The following is a 19,283-nucleotide window of genomic DNA, read 5'->3' as shown; positions in this document are numbered from 1 at the left end:
CATTCATTCCTCAGCCCCCTATGACTGACTATATCTTTAGTGACATACACAGTATTCCCATAGTAGGATGGATTGTGACCCACATAGCGGTCTAACATGACTGAGCTGCTCAGGTGCCACAGAATAGTTTGCAGATTGAGAATTCTTTATCATCTTAAAACAATTTGAACAGCTTTTTCACTTCAATACTCATGAATGACTTCTCCATTTTATTAAAACTCGGTCTCAAAGTTATTTATCCGTTTTGGTTGTACCATTGTGTAAATGTTGAACCATGCTACAAGTCAATTTAAAAAAAATTAACAATGGTTACCTTGGAAAACTGTTTAATTTTGCAAACCGAACTTTCTGACATAGCCCAACAAGCTGGCTCCTGAAAGTGATTTGTCATGTGATACTTGTGTATAAGCGCTCACATGAAAATTCCTGTCTTCCAGTGTGTAAATAAATGTTATGGTGGAGTTAAGATTTCTATTTATGTGATGCTCATTTGGTATTCCCTGAAATTATTCCTTCTAGAATTGAAATGGTAGGGAGGTGTTGATTCTGCTACTGAAGGTCACATTCTGAGTGTCCCAGTAATTCTAACTCTAAAACAAATGACATTTTGCACCAGAAATGGGATTGCTTTCTTAAGGAGCTTGAACATAGCACATCTTAGACCGAAGAAAAGTGCCAAGACACTGGAAGGTGCAGTAAGTGGCTTTATTCGTCACGACGTCCATCAGCACTCTTGCAAGGCATCCTGACGGTAGTAGTATCACCTCTACACGCTGGTAAACTCAAATCCTCACGAGACATCAGCATAAACGCACTAACAACTTTGCTTCTCTACACTCACACCACACTCTCCACCTTTCTGATAAAAGGCCACTCACCGGTTCTAATTTTCACCATTCTCCAAAATCACTGAATAACAATGAACATGTTTCACTTGGTATGCACCTCTAAACTGGTCTACCCCCCTCTAAGTTGACCACTCTTCACTTTCACCCAGTCATCTTTAAAGATGTACAAAGTGTCACTCTTTCCCAAGAGTTTCTCCCCCATCTCTTTCATCAACTGGCTTGTCACCTCTCGCCCATTCATTCATCCATGATGGCACCAATTGTGTTCCTGGAGGTCTGCCCACATCATTTCGAAAGGAGATTTCCGGGTGGTATAATGCTCAGTAGTGCGATATGCCTACACCATTTCCATTGTCATTCTCATCACATCCTGCCCATTCACTATCTCCATTTGAATGGTGCCCTTGACCATTCTATTAGCCCTCTCTGAAACACATTTGCTTGAAGAATATATAAGGATGAACAATTGTGCTGCACTTTACATAACTTTAAAAATAACTGCATTTCATTAGAAGTCAATCGAGTGCCATTATCTGTTATGATCGTGGAAGGAATACCTTATGCACTGAAAATTTTCTTAAACAAAGCAATGGTTGTTCTGGTAGCAATTTCTCTCATGAATTTCACTACCAGCCACCTTATATGTACATCCATTACAACTAGGGCGCCTTTTAACTCACTCTTTAGCTCCTGCATAGGCCCATGCTTACAAGGATCAGGAATTGACCCCAAGTTAGATTGCACACCTACTGTTAACCGTTTTTCTCCCTCTTTACACACTCCACACTCTTCAACTCATTTGTCAACCTGATCATCCATGCCCGGCCACAACCACTCCTTCCTTTCTTAGTTTTAGTTTGCCCCAAGTGCCCCTCGTGCTACTTTTATTCGTCTCAACTTTAAACATTGTGGTGGCATAAACTGCTCTCATCACTAGTCCTTTGTCACTCACAGACAATTCTTCTAATACCTTGAGGCATGGCCTAACCGACGGTGACACTGTACTCTCCTTTCTACCACCCTTCTGAATTAAGCCCTTCACTTCCTTCAAGGTACCATCAACACCAATTTCCTCTAGGTTTTCATCTGCTGTTATCGCTTGGACACCCCAAGCCTCTACTATATCATCCACAGAGGTGACAGTGTCTTTGCTCTCTCTGGCTTGCACAGTTAGACAATCTACCTCCTGCCAATCTCTGGATAACCATGACAAACAGACTTCCAGATCCACACCGACCCCAACACCACCCTCAGAGGAACCCTTATCTACAGACCGCCCGGACCCCGACCACAGTTCAGCGACTCCATCGCCGACTTAGTCAGCACACACGCCCTCGTCTACACGGACTACATCCGCCTCGGGGACCTGAACTTCCACCTCGAGAACAATGACGACACCAACTCCACCACCCTGATCGACAACCTAGCCAACCTCGGACTCAGACAACTCGTCACAACACCCACCCACTCCGCCGGTCACACGCTTGACCCCATCTTCTCCGCAAGCCCCCACGTCTCCTTCAGCCATACCACCAAACTCCACTGGACCGACCACCGCTGCATCCACTTCACCTTCAAGAAACATACCACGCATCACCGCACCCAACAGATGCCTCTCCGCTGCTGGAGCAAAGTCACAGAAGACCAGCTAACCACCACCCTCGCCCAGAGCCCACCCATCGACCATACCGACCCCGACACCGCCGCCCGCAACCTCAGACAGTGAATCAACGAATGCGCCAGCACCCTTGCCTCGATCAAGAAACCCTTCAACAATCATACCAACAAGAAAGCCAGCTGGTTCATTGAAGACCTCCGGGCCTCCAAGCAAACCTGCCGAAAGCTGGAGAAGATCTGGCTCCGTGAACGAACACCGGACAGCCACGCCGCCCACAAGAATGCCACCCGCAGACACCATCACTTCATCAGATCCGCCAAAAGGGCCTCCTTCAAAGACCACCTAGACAAGAACGCGCACAACAGCAAAGAGCTCTACAACATCGTGAAGGAACTCTCCAACCCCAGCTCCTACACCAAAGACGTCTTACCCTCGCAAGACCTGTGCGACTCGCTGGCCACCTTCTTCCACAGCAAGATCACATACATCCACTACAGTTTCAACGCCACGACCGCCCCGACAACCACCGAGACCTCCACCACCACGACCACCATCCGCACCAACCGCCTGCTCTACTGGACCAACATCAACGACGATGACACCATCAAGATCATGAACATCATCCACTTCGGATCTCCATCAGATCCATGCCCACACCACATCTTCAACAAAGCCAGCACATCCATCGCACCCCATCTCCGGCAAGTCATCAACACCTCCTTCGAGACAGCAACCTTCCCGGAGAGCTGGAAGCATGCCGAGATCAAAGCCTTACTCAAGAAACCCAAGGCAGACCCCAAGGACCTCAAGAACATCCGGCCCATCTCCCTGCTCCCGTTCCCAGCAAAGGTCACTGAGAAGACCTTCAACGAACAACTGACCTGCTACCTCGAGGAGAAAAACATCCTGGACCCTTCCCAGTCAGGGTTCCGCAGCAACTACAGCACCGAGACTGCCCTCATCGCCACCACCGATGACATTAAGTCCCTGTTGGACAACGGAGAAACGGCGGCCCTCATCCTCCTGGTCCTGTCAGCCGCCTTTGACACGGTCCGTCACCACACACTACGAACACGCCTCCACAACGCTGGGATCCAACAGAAGGCCCTGGACTGGACCACCGCCTTCCTCTCCGGCAGAACACAGAGCGTTCTTAGGATTTTTTTTTTTTTTTTTAGGATATTCACTTGGTAATACACACACCACCATCCTTAAACCTTGTTTCTTGTATATTTGCTAGGAACATATTATATACTTCACTCACATTTGCATAATGGAGACAGATTGCTCTATTGCATCTCCACCCTTCTGTTTATCACAATCAGAAGCTCCACCTGATGAATGGGGGGATTGGGTAGGGATATTCGAAACTTATATTGAAGCATTAGATGGGCAGAATTTCTCAGAGTCAAGGAAGAAAACTCTGTTGGTGAATACACTAGGGAAGGAGGGCCAACATATCTTTAAGTACTTGCCTATAGCAATGGAGCATACCCAATTTAGGATATGTATTGTTAGGCAAAGAAACGTCTGGAAATTAGATTTGCGAAGGAAGTGAACTTAGGAAGTGAACTAGGTAATGGCCAGCTATACATTTTATACTCATTCACAGGCAGAAAGAGTGATGTCGAGGATCAGGCGCGCAGAGGCGTTTTGGATGCGTTGGAGCCATCTCAGGAGTTTGGCCGAGGCGCCTGCGTAGAGGGCGTTTCCATAGTTCAACCTGCTGCTGACAAGGGCCTGGGTGACTGTTCTTCTCGTTTCAGTGGGGATCCACTTGTAAATCCTAGAGAGCATGCGGAGGGTGTTGAAGCTGGAGGAGGAGACGGCGTTGACCTGTTTAGTCATGGAGAGGGTGGAGTCGAGGATGTCCCCTAGGTTCCGTGCGTGGTCGGTGGGTGTTGGAGCGGTTCCCAGTGTGGTCGGCCACCAGAAGGCGTCCCAGGCGAAGGGTTGGATCCGAGGATGAGGACCTCCGTCTTGTCCGAGTTGAGCTTCAGTCGGCTGTTCCTCATCCATTCAGCAACGGCCATCATTCCTTCGTGAAGGTTGGTTTTGGCGGCGTGGGGGTCCTTGGTGAGGGAGAGTATCAGCTGGGTGTCATCGGCGTAGGAGAGGAGGTTGAGGTCGTGCGGACGGGCGACTTGGGTGAGCGGTGCCATGTAGATGTTAAACAGAGTTGGGCTGTGGGATGAGCCCTGGGGTATGCCGCAGATGATCTTGGTGGCTTCGGAGCAGAAAGGGGGAAGGTGGACAACACAGAGTATGCACTTATATGCCAAGGTTTGATGTGTGTATCATCGAGCAAAGATCGTATAAACCGGTGCACGCCTTGGTGAGCAGCACAGAGTATGCACTTCTATGCAGATGCTTCAGTGTATGTACCACTTATTGAGAAGGTATATGCATACAAAGTAGTGCGTGTAGCACGCACAGTTGATATGCTTGCCACAGCGTTAACATCAAAAGAGCAGCATTCAATAAGGCTGTTACGTCAAAGTGAGTACAAGAGATTCGGCCAAAACAAATATGACCTTCACATCGGAAGCATACGTGTTACATCACATTTCAAGCATCAACAGCGCTTCATTATGGGCACGCGTCAATGACTCAAGAGTTTGTGGTCCAAGCAGCACAGTCTAAGTGTATGTAACAAGCTAAATCCTCCTAATTTAGCCTCAATATATTTCGACGCCCACTTATCTGAGTATACGTCAGTGGTGGCGTTCAGAGGAACCACACGCCGTCAGTACTGGTGGCGAATTTGGAAATCAGGTCGGGACTGCTAGAGAAAGTTGTGCCTGGATTATGGCTGGCCAGATCGTCACCAGATCTTACGCCGAAGGAAAGTACCAAGACACTGGAAGGAGCAGTAAGAGGCTTTATTTTTTGGTCACTCTCTTTCACACTCTCCTTTCCCCATCTCAGTTTTTTCAGGGTGATTTCCTCACAATGAATGAGAAATCTCATATACAAAAGTAACCTTCAATTTTAATTTGCCAGCAGAAACCTCCGCTGATGACACCCAGCTTATTCTCTCCCTCGCAGACAAACCCACAGCCGCCAAGAGCAACTTCCATAACGGGATAAAGGCAGTTGCCACCTGGATGAAGGACAGCTGCCTCAAGCTCAACTCATAAGGACAAGAATCAAAACAAATATTTAAAACAAAAGCATGCAACACAAGGTATTTGTTATACTCAGTGTTTAATTCACACTGGGCAAAGATCTCTTAATGAAAATATTTTCGTATTATTACATAGAACAATGTCCCTAGGCGGGAGCATGGTGAGGGAGAGGAAAAGGGGGGCGGAGGAACGAGTAATGGTGGTCTGCTCTGTCCAACTGGCCCTGGCCACCATCCCACGGATGGTCAAGACCATGGCTGAAAAAAGATCCTACTCCTACCTCGCTGTAGAGACCTGGAACTCCTTGCCTCTACACCTCAGGCAATTACCATTGTTGCCGCAATGCAGGAAGAACCTCAAGACCGGGCTCTTTGACTAAAACTTAAATTCCAAACTTCCGCCCCACTTCCCCCACCCCCATTTCCACCTCCACCCTCCAGCGGCTTGAGGCCCTAACGGGTGAGAGGTTGCACCTTACAAGTAACTTGATTGATTGAAACCTAGAAAAAGTCAAACTGTACATTCCATCAACATGCTTTCATTTATTTGTCTAGTTTCCACCGGGGCGGCTGTCCCTCAGGGAGGCTATTTTCATGTTACAGATATTTTACAGATTGTATGACCATTAGAGAAGGAAGTCAATAATTATGTTTCAATTCTTCAAATACCACCCTCAAGCGCGGGCAGCACACTGCATTTATTTCCATGCAGAAATCACTCCTTTTCTGAGTCAGTCTGGAGCCATTCACAAGATGCAATTAGTCAATGACTTGCTTTCTATAGCAAGACAAATTTTCTCATATACGTAACTGGATATGATGTTACACTGCTTTTGTCAGCCCTGCTAAATAAGGCACAGAGGTTTTCGAAACAAGCAGACTTTCGCTAACAGCTTCCTCTTTGTTACTCGGCAACAGCAGGTGGCTCAGTACGCCCACAGCACAGAGCCTTAAATAGTTAAGCAAGAAAACAGTCGACCGCAAACCCATGAATAGAGTTCCTACGTGTAAACGCTGCAAATGATAATACAGAAATCAAGACGCACCGTGTCATCCTGTAATATTGATTTGATAACGATCACTTGCTTTCAAAAATCTAGAACATGATCACTTGCTTTCAAACATCTAGAACACAAAGTGAGAAAATGATGCAATCATATTTCAGGAGGAATTATCTCCTGAGCATGTCGGTCTGTTTATTACCGGGAGTAGGAGACCAAGCTCAGAACCAAGAACATACCCGGACTATTTTAAATACCAGCGCCAAGTCCCAAATAAGCAATAGGTCCAACCCACTGAAGTACTCTTTCGTCTGCTAAATAGCCAATAGTATTTGTCATCTGCAGTAGCAAAAAACAACCTACATTGATGCTGCCTCACTACAGGGCTATCTCTTTCGGACATTGTTGTATCCCAATTCAACCCCAATAAGTAATGTTAAAGGCAGCAGGTATCGTGGGGAATGTTGACCTGGCGTGGTCGGTGCTTTTTGTGTGTTTTGTATGACGACCCTTAACACTCGGGTAGCCGCTAGCAGTGATGATGAGGGAGCTACAGGGTCCTGACCTAAGTAAAACAAGCATTATCTAAAAGTCAAATTATATTTTTTATGTAAAAACACACACTACACCAGTAGTTCCTGGCACGGAGGGTGGCTACTTATTGTGTGGATGTGCACATTGTGAAAGAACAGAACGTTGTCACCCACAGTCAGGTGGGCCAATGGCTGAAGTGAATCTGTGTCCCATGCTGTATGCTGTGGTCGGTGGAAGCAACATGTTAACACTACAGTAGACGTATGGATGAATGGGTAGACTAAAAGCCCTTGTATTTAAGTAGCTATTGTATATATATTTTTAATAAAAACGAAAAGGTATTGGTTTGGCTAAAGTCAGACCTTAAAATGCAGAAGCATTACAGCATATTGTACATTCAAGATAAGATGTCTTTGCTCCATACCCCAGGAAATTCATATTTTCCACAAAAGATCCTATGTGCCTGATATGAAAGTCTGTACTAATCAGAGTATTTGTTAATATCAAAAGAATAACTTCATGAATGTATACATGATTCTTATTCTCTAATTGTTATCTTATGAGTGCGCAAAAGCAGATTTCGAAAATATGCAAATACCTGCTTAGTAAAGAGACTCTGCTAACAGTACTCAAAATAGCAAAACATTGCCGTTGTCCAAAAATGACATCCAGAAAAATACTTAATATACTAAACTTTGCATTAGAAACATATCTTTCAGTTAGATGCTGGATGTATACCCTGTTCTTACGGGTGCATTCTTGCTCATGGACTGTACAAATGAACAGCAATAAAGGCTTACTCTGTGTGTATTCAAGCTCCCTTAGGGTGGCAGACCATTTTCAATAATGTCAATACCTACACCGGTTCAAAACTTTGCTACAAGAAATCATAGTCATCTGCTCAATGTCAGAAACGCTGTGAATAACATTAATTGCATGGAAACCTTAGCCATGCTTAGTGGTCAAGAATCTTTCAAAGCAAGCCATTACTTCTCGACTAACTAGCTTTTCAATCAATAATAAGGGGCATGAGGCTGGTTATATTTCAGTCCGTTACAGTCTTTCTACTAGGCAAACACTAGACACCTGCAAAGGACTTATCTGTTGATTTACTGCACAGCAACGTCAGATTGTTGTTCCTTGCCCCGATTCATTCAAACAATGCAAACTTTGCAGTTTGAATGATGTGAACGCCGTTTAGGACTGGTCTCCCTCAACACTTGAATCTACTGGATTTGCTTCACCCTATAATGTTGGAGAGGGAGCCATATTATAGAAGTAGGTAGGCACAGTCTGAAGTGATCAAGCTGATGTATTTACATCAACCCATCCAATTGAAAAGTACCACCATAAAGTCTGCAGGTTATGAAAATGTAAGAGACATAAAAAAGTTTAGTGTCCGCGAAAGACTGAGGAACACATGCACCATTTTTAGATGTATTAGAAATGTGAATATCACTGAGAAAATGCCTCTGACCACTACATACTAATATTGAATCAAAAGCCCCAAGATACAGGGGCAAAGTTCTGAGGCATATTTGTAAGGCTAATACGGTCTATACCCCCACATTATTTACCTGCCCCAAGGCCACACCTTCAGGCTAGTTCAATACTACAGGTAGCTATGCACTAAAGGTGGATTAGATATGAATGCAAGAGTGGTGGTGTCCAATTTTCTTCTATCAATTCTCCGGGTAGAGCTGTGTATGAGCAGTAAGGTACTAAGAAGTGGATACATCTGCATCGTATTAAACCTTAACTTACCCCTCAATTCTGTAGTAGCGCGCACTAGTGTATGCACGTCACGTAAGCCACGTGACGTGCCGCGCCCGCGTAGGGCTACGCGGCTGCGTAGTGGGTTGGCGCGGAAGACCGTTACCGGTCAGTTGAGGCGCGGCGCTCTTCAGAGGTAGACGTATAAAATAAAGACTGTTAACACTACCTGATTGCAGCGTCATCATTGCTGGGTACAACACGACTCTACAATGGCGACGAGGGTGGGATGTACTATCCCTACCCCGCAGTGAACCGACGACAACCAAGCAACCACCCTGAAGAGCGCGGCAGGGCCGAACAACTACAAGCTCCTCCAGAGTCCAGGACACACGTGGAGCAACTAGCCACGAGGTATCGTCCACCAATCAAGGAACGAGCTGGATACCTTGGTAAAGATCGAGGGGGCTGACACAGGTGGTCCCCAGAACCACGAGAACAAAGCAGAACGAGATAGTGCCCCAGGAAGCCCCAAGGGACAAACAAGCTATCAGCCCACGATCAAGAGCGAAAGAATGAGCATCCAAACTGGATACGCGACGGCGCCGGTGCAATTCCTGCCCAGGCCAGGAGAGCCGCTAATGAAGTGGGACGACTGGAGGGAGTACATCGACAACTTAATGTTTAATATGTATTTTTAGAAGTATTTTTATATGTAGTATTTATTGTACTAGGGTTAGGTGAATGCTTTTATGACAAATGTCGAATAAAGCTTTATAAATTGAAAAAAATTGACATCGACAACTTCATTGGCGTGCTAGAGGACGAGAGCGAAGAGACGTTCAAACCATCAAGAAAAAAACGTATCCCGCTGTTGAACCTAGGCCCGGAAGGTTTGAGAGTGTACAAAAGCCTGGTGCCGAAGCAAAGGGACGACACGGATGACGATGTATACGCCCACGCAATCGAGGACCTGAATGAACATTTCAAACCGGCGGTGTGTGTATCTGTGGACAGGTTCAACTTTCAGCAAAGGAAACAGCGGTCAGGAGAGACGGTAGAGGAGTACGTGGCGGCGCTGAAACGGCTGGCAGCCGCATGCAAGTACAACAACTGGGAGGAGGAGTTCATAAAGGACCAAGTGATAATGCACACCACGTGTGTTTCCGTGCAGGACAAGTTGTGGGCCAGTGGAGAAACCACCCTGAAGGACGTAATGGTCATTGTCAAAAGAGCAGAGCTGGCGAGGAGATGTGCAGATGCAACTAAGAAGGAGACGGCAACCAGCACTATGGTGAACAAGATTGATGAAGACGTGACCCGTAAGGACCAATCAACAAGAAAGTCCACGGAAAAGAATGTCGCCAAGTGGAGCAGCAATGGCGGACCTTCAGGAAGGAACGTGGGCGCCAACCGGAAACCATGCTACAGGTGCGGTAACTGGACGCACGAGGCGCATGAAAGGAAATGTCCGGCGTTCCGGGCCAAATGCATGTACTGTGGGATAGTTGGACACTTCGAGAAGGTGTGCAGAAAGAAAGCCTCCAAGAACACGGTGAGACTCGTAGGCCAGGATAGTGACACGCAGGAAGACACACCGGAAGAGGAAGTAACCACGGTGCTGGGCATATACGATCAGGTACTGGGAGCGGATGTACAAGTCATGAGTGTGGATGGAAAAAGGTCTATGAAGCCGGTGTTGGAGATGACTATAGGAGGAGTCGCGATCAGTGTAATAGCGGACACTGGTTCGCCGTATACCATCGTCCAGAGGGCCGTGTGGGAGGAGAAGCTTGCACCACGGCTAGGCCCGGAACTGGAAAAGCTAGATATCCGCCCGGTCACATACAACGGGGACCGCATACCCATGGCGGGGTTCCGACCACTGAATTTCGAATTCCGAGGCCGATCGGCCCACTGCAAGCTCTACATAGCGGAAAGGGGACCATCGGTGTTGGGATGGTTGGACCAGGGTGACCTGGGCATCAAGTTGGATCCAGGGGGAGTGGAGCAGATCTTATTGACGGAACATGAAGAGTGGCCAGACCAAGACAGGTGGAGGAAGACATTCCCCAAAGTGTTCGGAGGCACAGTGGGGAAGCTGGAGAAGTTCGCACATAGGATCATCTTGAAGGACAAGGCAGTACAGGTGACACACCGAGTCAGAAACATCCCCATAGCAGTACGGGAGGCCGTGCGAGAGGAGCTCCAAGAGCTGGAGAGGAAGGGGATCATTCAACCCATCACATGTGCGGAATGGCTATCGCCATTGGTGGTGGTCAAGAAGCCCAACAGGAAGGTCCGGCTGTGCGTGGACCTCAGGGAGTTGAACAAGAATATAGTCGTGGAAAGATTCCCCCTGCCAAGGATAGAAGAGATGCTGGCCAACACCCGAGGCATCAAATGGTATTCCACCATCGACCTGACATCCGCCTACCACCAAATAGTCCTGCATCCGGAAAGCCGCCGGCTCACGTCATTCATCACCCCGTTCGGGTGTTACCAGTTTCTCCGCATGCCATTTGGACTGGCGTCTTCAGCGGCAGTATTCCAAAAACTGATGCACCAGCTATTCCATAAGAGCACCGATGTCCAGTACTTTCAAGACGACATCTTGATATTGGGCCGAGACAAACTGGATCATGATGCAAAACTGGGGAATGTGCTGCGGATTTTGGAAGGAAAGGGTCTCACCGCGGAATGGTCAAAGTGCCGCATCGGAATGTCATCAGTGACATATCTGGGACATGAAATAGGCGTGGATGGAGTGACCCCCAAGACGGAAAATGTCAAGGCGATCCGTGAAGCACCTCCTCCAATCAGCAAAGAAGAAATAAGATCATTTCTCGGCATGGCCGAGTACTATGGAAAATGTGTGCAACATTTCGCCTCCAGAACCCATCACATGAGGCAACTCACGAAGGAAAACACTGAGTTCCCGTGGTCAGCAGAGACACAAAGTGAGTTCGATGACATCAAGAAAGCGATCACAGAAGCTGTTCCCCTTCAAGGGTATGACCCCCAAGGCAGAACGGTCCTAACTACGGATGCCAGTGATAAGGGCTTAGGAGCAGTCCTGATGCAGGACAGAGGGCAAGGACAGATGGAAACTATAAGCTTTGCCTCGCGCACGCTGTCGGACACCGAGAAACGATACAGCGTCATAGAGAAGGAGATGCTGGCAGTAGTGTGGGCCACTGCGAGATTCCGGCAATTTCTGTGGGGCATACGGTTCATATTGAGAACAGACCATAAACCCCTGCTCAAGGTACGGACGTCAATTGGGCACGCTGAAGCCGCACCAAGAATATCAAAAATGTCGTTGAAACTACTAGAGTTCCGGTACGATGTGGAGCATGTACCCGGGAACAGGAATCGTGTAGCAGACTACCTAAGCAGAGCTGCGGCGATGGAATCCAGTGATGGAGATACGGCAAAAACCGAGGAATGGGTGGCACTCACAGAGGACCAGGAAGATTCTATCAGCCTCACAGAATGGAAAAGAGCATACGACGAGGACGCGGTGCTAAAGGAAGTGAAGCAGTTTGTGACACAAGGATGGCCTGAGAAGAGAGCGCTGGTAAGTGAACTCAGACCCTACTATGAAGTTAGAGAGGAACTATCGATAGGAGACAAAGGAGTATTTGTGCACAGGGGGGAGAGAGTGATACCACCCACCGACCTCGTAGACCGGTTACTGGACACACTCCACGAGGGACACCTTGGGATCTGCAAATTGAGGCTGAGGACCAGGCAAAATTACTGGTGGCCGGGAATGGACTTGAAAGCAGAAAGACACGTCAGAAACTGCACCAGGTGTCAAGGAGCAGATAAAACCTTAAAACTTCTCCGACCGGAGATGGGGAAGTTTGAAATACCAAAGAACCCTTGGGAAGAACTGAGCGTAGACATATTGGGTCCGGTGCTGGACATACAAGGAGTGCAAAAGTACGTGTGTGTCATGGTGGACAGGTATTCGAAATGGCCAGAGATTATGATAAGAGAGACCATGGACACAGATGCAACTATCAAGTTCCTAGCAGACACGTTTGTGAGAGAAGGCATCCCCAAGGTGGCGCTTAGCGACAATGGGCCTCAGTTTAAATCAGAGAAGTGGAACAGATTCATGAAAAGGAATGGCATAGGTGCCAGGCACACGGCTATTTACCACCCAGCCGGCAACGGTTTAGTGGAACGCTTCAACAGAGTGGTGATGGGGTCAATCCAAGCTGCCATAGCCGATGACAAAGACTGGGAGGCGGAGATTTGGCACATGATCTGGGCGTACAGGATAACACCTACCAGCACAGGATACAGCCCGTTCCAAATACTCCGAGGTAGAGAACCCTTCACACAGGACAATCGAGTGTGGAAAGAAAAGACAATCACCAGTGAATGGTCGCCCGCGGTGGTGCGAGCCAATCTTGAGAAAGCCCAAGCAACCTACACTGAACACTATGATCGCAGACGGAATGTACGGGACACTGGGTTAGAGAAAGGAGAGTGGGTGCGAGTGAGGTTGGCTAATGTGCAGAGGAAAGGAGAAAGTAAATACAGCAAGCCCATGCAACTGAAAGAAGTAAGAGGCAGAGCGGCCCTACTGAGTGATGGCAACGTCTGGTCACAAGACCGCATGGCAAGATGTAACAAAGTTGTGAACTGGAATCAGAGCACCACGGACTGGGAGGATGAAGGAACAGAGTTGGAAGAGCAGGAGGCTCTTAAACCAGCAAGATACAACGACTATGAGTTGAACAGTGGACAATGAGGAACTATCTCCATGTTGGGTAAAAGGGGGAGATATGTAGTAGCGCGCACTAGTGTATGCACGTCACGTAAGCCACGTGACGTGCCCGCGTAGGGCTACGCGGCTGCGTAGTGGGTTGGCGCGGAAGACCGTTAGTGGTCAGTTGAGGCGCGGCGCTCTTCAGAGGTAGACGTATAAAATAAAGACTGTTAACACTACCTGATTGCAGCGTCATCATTTCTGGGTACAACACGACTTTACAAATTCCACTCTGTGATTGGGATTATTCCTCAAATGATGTCCAGGCACAATTATTCTATAGTTTAAAGCACTTTGTAGTCCACTCAAGTACTGCATGTGTTGTTGGTAAAAGGGTGAGAATGAAATTCGGTACAGCTTACAAAACTATCAACAGCCATACAGCACCCATGATTAGAAATGTGGACGAATTTCATGAAAATGTAATACTTTCTCAATTAATGAGCACGCTGGATCTGCCCACAGCCAAAGCAAGTTAAATACTTCTCCTAAAAAAAGATTCCAGGTCATGGCATGCGGTAACACAAAGAAGAGTTTCATAAAAAGCGGTGGCTGGCTGGGGCGAGGACGTTAATACCAGCCTATTACAATAATCACATTACAGAACACATACACTGACGCCGACTTAAAAAGCCTCCATGATAATGCTTCCACAAACTATACCCAGTAGCCAAAGCCCCAGGGCATGCACAGTTAACAAAATTTGCAGAACGTGCAGTCTATGAAAGGAGTCAGCAACGAGCATGTTTTTTTTTTTTACTTTTAGATTTTCATTCCGACAAAAATGACGCGCTTCTTTTTAGCAGATTGGCTCACAAACCATGTGCTGCTGCTTCGACCGTTCCTAGGCGACCAGGCTACCCTGCCACTGCCAATAGGCACAGCAAGATCTGACTCTGGCATTGATGCAGGCAGCATACATCTAAGCAAACCACTTATCAAAAACATCCCACTGGTCTGTTAACAGGGGTACGACATGATTATTAAATACAAGTGGTGGCAATACGACTACATGATAATAAGTTTCAACATCACTGCTTTAAAATCCTATTTTAAAATTTAGAAGATCTTAGCGTAGATTTAAGATTTGAAAGCGCTATAATTACTGTCCCCAACTCGTTCCATAAAAGTATAAAGTCAAGGGAGCATAAAGTGCATTGCATTTTTCAGGTCAAAGCTGATCTCAAGATGTAACACAGCAAGCCAAGAGGTAAAGTATGAAAACCCGTCAGAAATTATTTAAGGAATTAATCAGCACAAAAAATAACAAATTCCAACCATTTATTTACTTAAGACTTCTAGAATGGGCCATGCCCAGTTCTACATAGGTTAGGTAAACGGCTACAAAACAGACCAGTTTGGCATAACTCACATGGGGTATGCAGGAATGTTGGAGATTTCCCTTTCCCTCACTAAATATTGGAAAAACCCCTAAAAGCATATCACTCACACTTACTTGGCAAGGCAAACACTATCTGCTCTAATCTCCATGGTGCTCAAATGCAGACATCAACCAGCCTCAACAGTGTATTTTTGGGGAACATTTATTTATTTAGATTTTCAAAACAATACGAATACCAAACAAAACCAGTGCAGCATTGCATTATGGAGCATTCTCACAGTTTTAGAGAGGCCAGAGTGGGGACTGAATTCTCAAGTGGGAGATGGGAGGTAGAGGGGGGATATCAACAACCACCATTCACACACAATCATCTACATCAACAGTGCTTTAAATGGGACACGGTCTGCCTGCACCTCTTTACTCTGGAAGGCAGAGTACCAGCATTTCTCAGGAGGTCACTCTATTAACCTCTACCACCTCAGAAACGCTGTTTACCCCCTAAATGACACCACCTCCCCCAGAACAGTTGTTCAAAGTGTGAGGGCATAACCAGAGACGTTTTATGGTATGGGAAAAGTGGCCTCTGGCACAAGACCTCCCAGCCTTTCAGGGGGCACCCTCAGAACCAGCTCTGTTCTGCAGAGTCTTGACCTGATGACCTGAATAACTCTTAAACTGATTGTTTTAAATACCTTACATTTATTTTTAATGTGGGTAATGTCTGAGAGTCTATTAGGATATTTTGTAGAGAACTGTTATGTTTATATTTCATGCAACATACATATAAAAGGTTTCTTTTAGCTCAAAATAGGACCTCACATATGAGAAATGGTAAGGTGTAACAGAGATTATTTGCAGTAATATTAGTGAGCTGCTGCATTACAATATTGAAAACACACATCACTATCCCTGAATATTAGATGTAAACACATTTAGAAATTGGAAGAGTATTTCTATGCACTGTCAGTTACCTGACAAAGAGGGCATGTAAGAGCTGAAATGTGATCATAAATTCAAAGCTGAACAAGGGCCCCCAAAATAATTTTGGCCCAGGTCACCCAAAATCCTTAAGATATCCCTGCGCGTAACTGCTGATATGTCTTCAGAAAAGGGACTATGGTAAGAAAAAGGTCTTTGTTTAATCCAAGATATGAAAACAATAAAGAACGACCTACGGATAGAGTTGTACAGGCAGGAAAAGAATGAAAATGAGTTAAAAGAGAATGTACTCCTAGATAATGACAATAATTTTTAGAAAGGTTTTAAAAACATATGCTAACCATCTTAAAAAACACAGATGTAACACAACTTCAAACAGAAGTGACTTAACAACTAGAAGCTGCGCAAATGCTGTAAAAGATAAATGGTGCACTATAATAGATCACTACCCTCGCACAAACACACTTGGGAACACAACACCAACCTAAAAGACATACTCAGAAGATAAAATCCTCATCTGGGCAGTCTTAATGGACTAGCCCTAAGGGAAGAGAAAATACCCAATCCCCTACCCGTTGCATACATGCATTGCCCTTAATCTGCCAACAATGCAAATACGGTGTCTTAACTCTTGATGTTTAGCACCAAATATTGGGAATATGATACAGACTTCCTCTTCTATTGCGTGTTTCTTAAAGGTTTCGTGCTCGATGGCGTGTCTTTGGAAGCACAATCAAAAAAAGCCTAAGAGAGCTCTTCTGGTGTATATATTAGGAGACCCATACAAGGGTTATCCCATGAGCTTCCTCTCATCATTCATCATACATCATTCCGGGCGTGATCAAAAATGTGTTTAGCATTAAGGGCTTCCTTCCCCTCTTCTACGGCACTTATGTGTGGGCCCCCAAACAAGGGTCACATAAGAGAGTTCCTATTACATGTTGTGCTGTTGGTGCACATGCAAAAATAATAAAGGAAATATTAAAGACTTATGTGATCCCTTTAAGAGCCCAACAGAAGGAATACCTTCACGTTTTTACCTTGCTATATGTAGTAAACAATAAATGTTGATCCAAGCAGGTAGAGACTTGTTGAAGACAGGTTTATTCACAGCACAGAGTGATACAGCAGATCACCATCTGGCCAGACAGCAACTGACACAGCTGGAATTCTTAGGTGGAATCCTAACATTAAGAACATGCTAAAGCTCCATATAAGAAACAGTGAAAACATGCTAAATACACAGAAGCTATTTACAACACTATAAGGTTTACCTTTAAGGACCCTTAGAATGGATATTATGAAATACAGTAGAAAGGGTTTTCTCATCCATATGCTCCTACATGTACTCCCCACAGAATGCCAAAGGGCTACAATCTGCATACCCTCACGATACACACAACATGCCGTGTTTTGGTCAAACGGGGGTGTGACAGCAGGTGCGCTGATATCTCCTTACCTTTGCGGACCGCAGAGAGGCGAGCGCTATCCCGGGCATGGTCTCCTTCTTGGCAGACTGAAAGTCCGGTGTCCGGATAAGGCGTCCCCGGCTTAGCAGCGTCCACAGGCTCCCGAGCAGGAAGGCGACCACCGCGCAGGCCAGGTACAGGCTAAGCCGGAGCAACGGCAGCGCCAAGCTCAGCTCACCGGCGGCCGGACCGCCTCCCAGGGGCAGCAGGGACAGGCAGAGAAGGGCCGCCCCGGCGCACAGGATGAGGCGGGAGGAACAGGGCACCGCGCGAGCCGCTACCGGGCTGCGTTCAGTCTGGGCCAACGGTGCCGGGGATGGGGCGCGAGGCTGCGCCGACGGGGCCAACGGTGCCGGGGATGAGGCGCGAGGCTGCGGCGATGGGTCGCTCGTGTCCCTGCTGCTGTTGCCAGTAGGGTACATGCTGCTCCTTCGGCCCTAGGAGAGCAACACATCTCCCGCCCCGGGGGCCCCCCAGGGAGGGATGGATGGAGCGCAGCCTGGTCAGAGAGCGGCTGGAGCCTGCCGGAGGTGCGGGTAGGGATCGGTCCACAGCGCAGTCTGTGTACAGCTCAGCTGTCTTACATGCGACCGCCCCTACCCAGGCAGGCCCCACTATGAGTGCAGGAGGAGGGACGGGGAGTGACAGCGCAGGCCCTCCTCCTCAGGGTACGGCCCGCCTCTCCTCAGGCGTCAGTGTGAGCTCCACAGCAAGGCCCGGCCCAGTCAGCTTGGGCCTCACTGCAATAAATCACGCCACCACGGTTTGCTATACACAGGGTGTTTTACGAGGATGTTTTTACTTCTTCAGGGCATTATATTGCCCTTTTGTTATATGTTTTTCATAATCCTTCGTCGCTCGGCCCTGTTCTTCTATGTGGGTTGTGTTTCTGCTCAGTCATAAAAAACGAAATGTACGTCAGATGTAGCGCTCGGTTAAACACCTGGCTTTAGTTTCACCATAATTCAACTTAAACTGACCAAAGGGTAATCTGAATCGTTTTCCGAGTGATTATTTGAATGTATTTTGATTTTATGTACGCAAAAGAGCGTGCCATTTTAGGGTATAAAATATTACAGAAAGAAATAACTAGGTATCAGTCAGTACGGGAAGCTATTGAAATGTATTTGTCTATATTCTAAATACGTTTGAAGGTTAAAATTGGGGGCGTTTGATATCACCATTAAATTGCATTGGAAGGAATCAATCAATCAGGGTTTGTAATGTGCGGATACTCACCTGAGAGGGTCTCAAGGCGCTGTTGGGTAGGAGCAGCAGATCAGACCAAGTGCTGAGTTCATCCGAAGAGCCAGGTCCTTCTTGAATTGCATCAGCGAGGGTCATTTCCTGAGGTGATGGGCAGGGTGTTCCATGTCTTAGAGGCGAGGTAGGAGAAAGATATTTGTAATAAAGGTAGGTGAGGCAGTAGATTCAGGTAAGTGAATTTATTCTTCTCAAAGATGACTCCACCCGTCATGGACGTCTGGTCTCCGTGAAGCCGATGGTTACAATGGCAAACGGAAAGACTCAGCCGTCCATGCGCGAGGGAAGTAATTCAAAGCACAACAGGGTATACACGGGCCGTGGCACGTGTATACATATTCTTAAAAGTAAACACACTAGGCTCGGGCTTTGGCTCGTGAGGTGGACAGAGATCGAACCCACGAGCCAAACCCACGAGAAGACGGCAACGCGAGCGGAGCCCGCCATTACACCACCTTCCCCCTTACAACAGTCAATAAAAATGGAAAGAAAAAACATATGCAATAAAATGGATCTAAACACAGGTAACACAAATGCCTAAAATCTAATGAACTCGTTATATCTCTCAGGAGCCCTGATGTGTCTGCCGAAAGAAGAAACTTTTGTGTGAGTAGGGACATCCTGGGTAACAACAACGTTTGGA

General features: G+C 46.8%; 1 protein-coding gene across 3 annotated transcripts in view; it reads right to left on the bottom strand.

Annotated features, from left to right (window-relative positions):
• SNX25 (sorting nexin 25) overlaps positions 1–17,995 on the bottom strand; it is a 1,510,914-nt gene extending 1,492,919 nt beyond the window's left edge. For 2 of the 3 annotated variants that reach the window (XM_086962502.1, XM_086962503.1), the window contains exon 1: positions 17,368–17,995. In XM_086962502.1, coding sequence (XP_086818628.1) covers positions 17,368–17,799 — 432 coding nt within the window. In that variant the 5' untranslated portion in view covers positions 17,800–17,995. The remainder of the gene's footprint in view (positions 1–17,367) is intronic. The other variant, XM_086962504.1, reaches the window with a different exon arrangement.
• Positions 17,996–19,283: the final 1,288 nt, after the last annotated feature.

The sequence above is a fragment of the Lissotriton vulgaris genome, chromosome 3_1 (assembly GCF_964263255.1).
Source record: "Lissotriton vulgaris chromosome 3_1, aLisVul1.2, whole genome shotgun sequence".
Classification (NCBI taxonomy): Eukaryota; Metazoa; Chordata; class Amphibia; order Caudata; family Salamandridae; genus Lissotriton; species Lissotriton vulgaris.
This window is presented reverse-complemented; position numbering and strand designations above follow the sequence as displayed.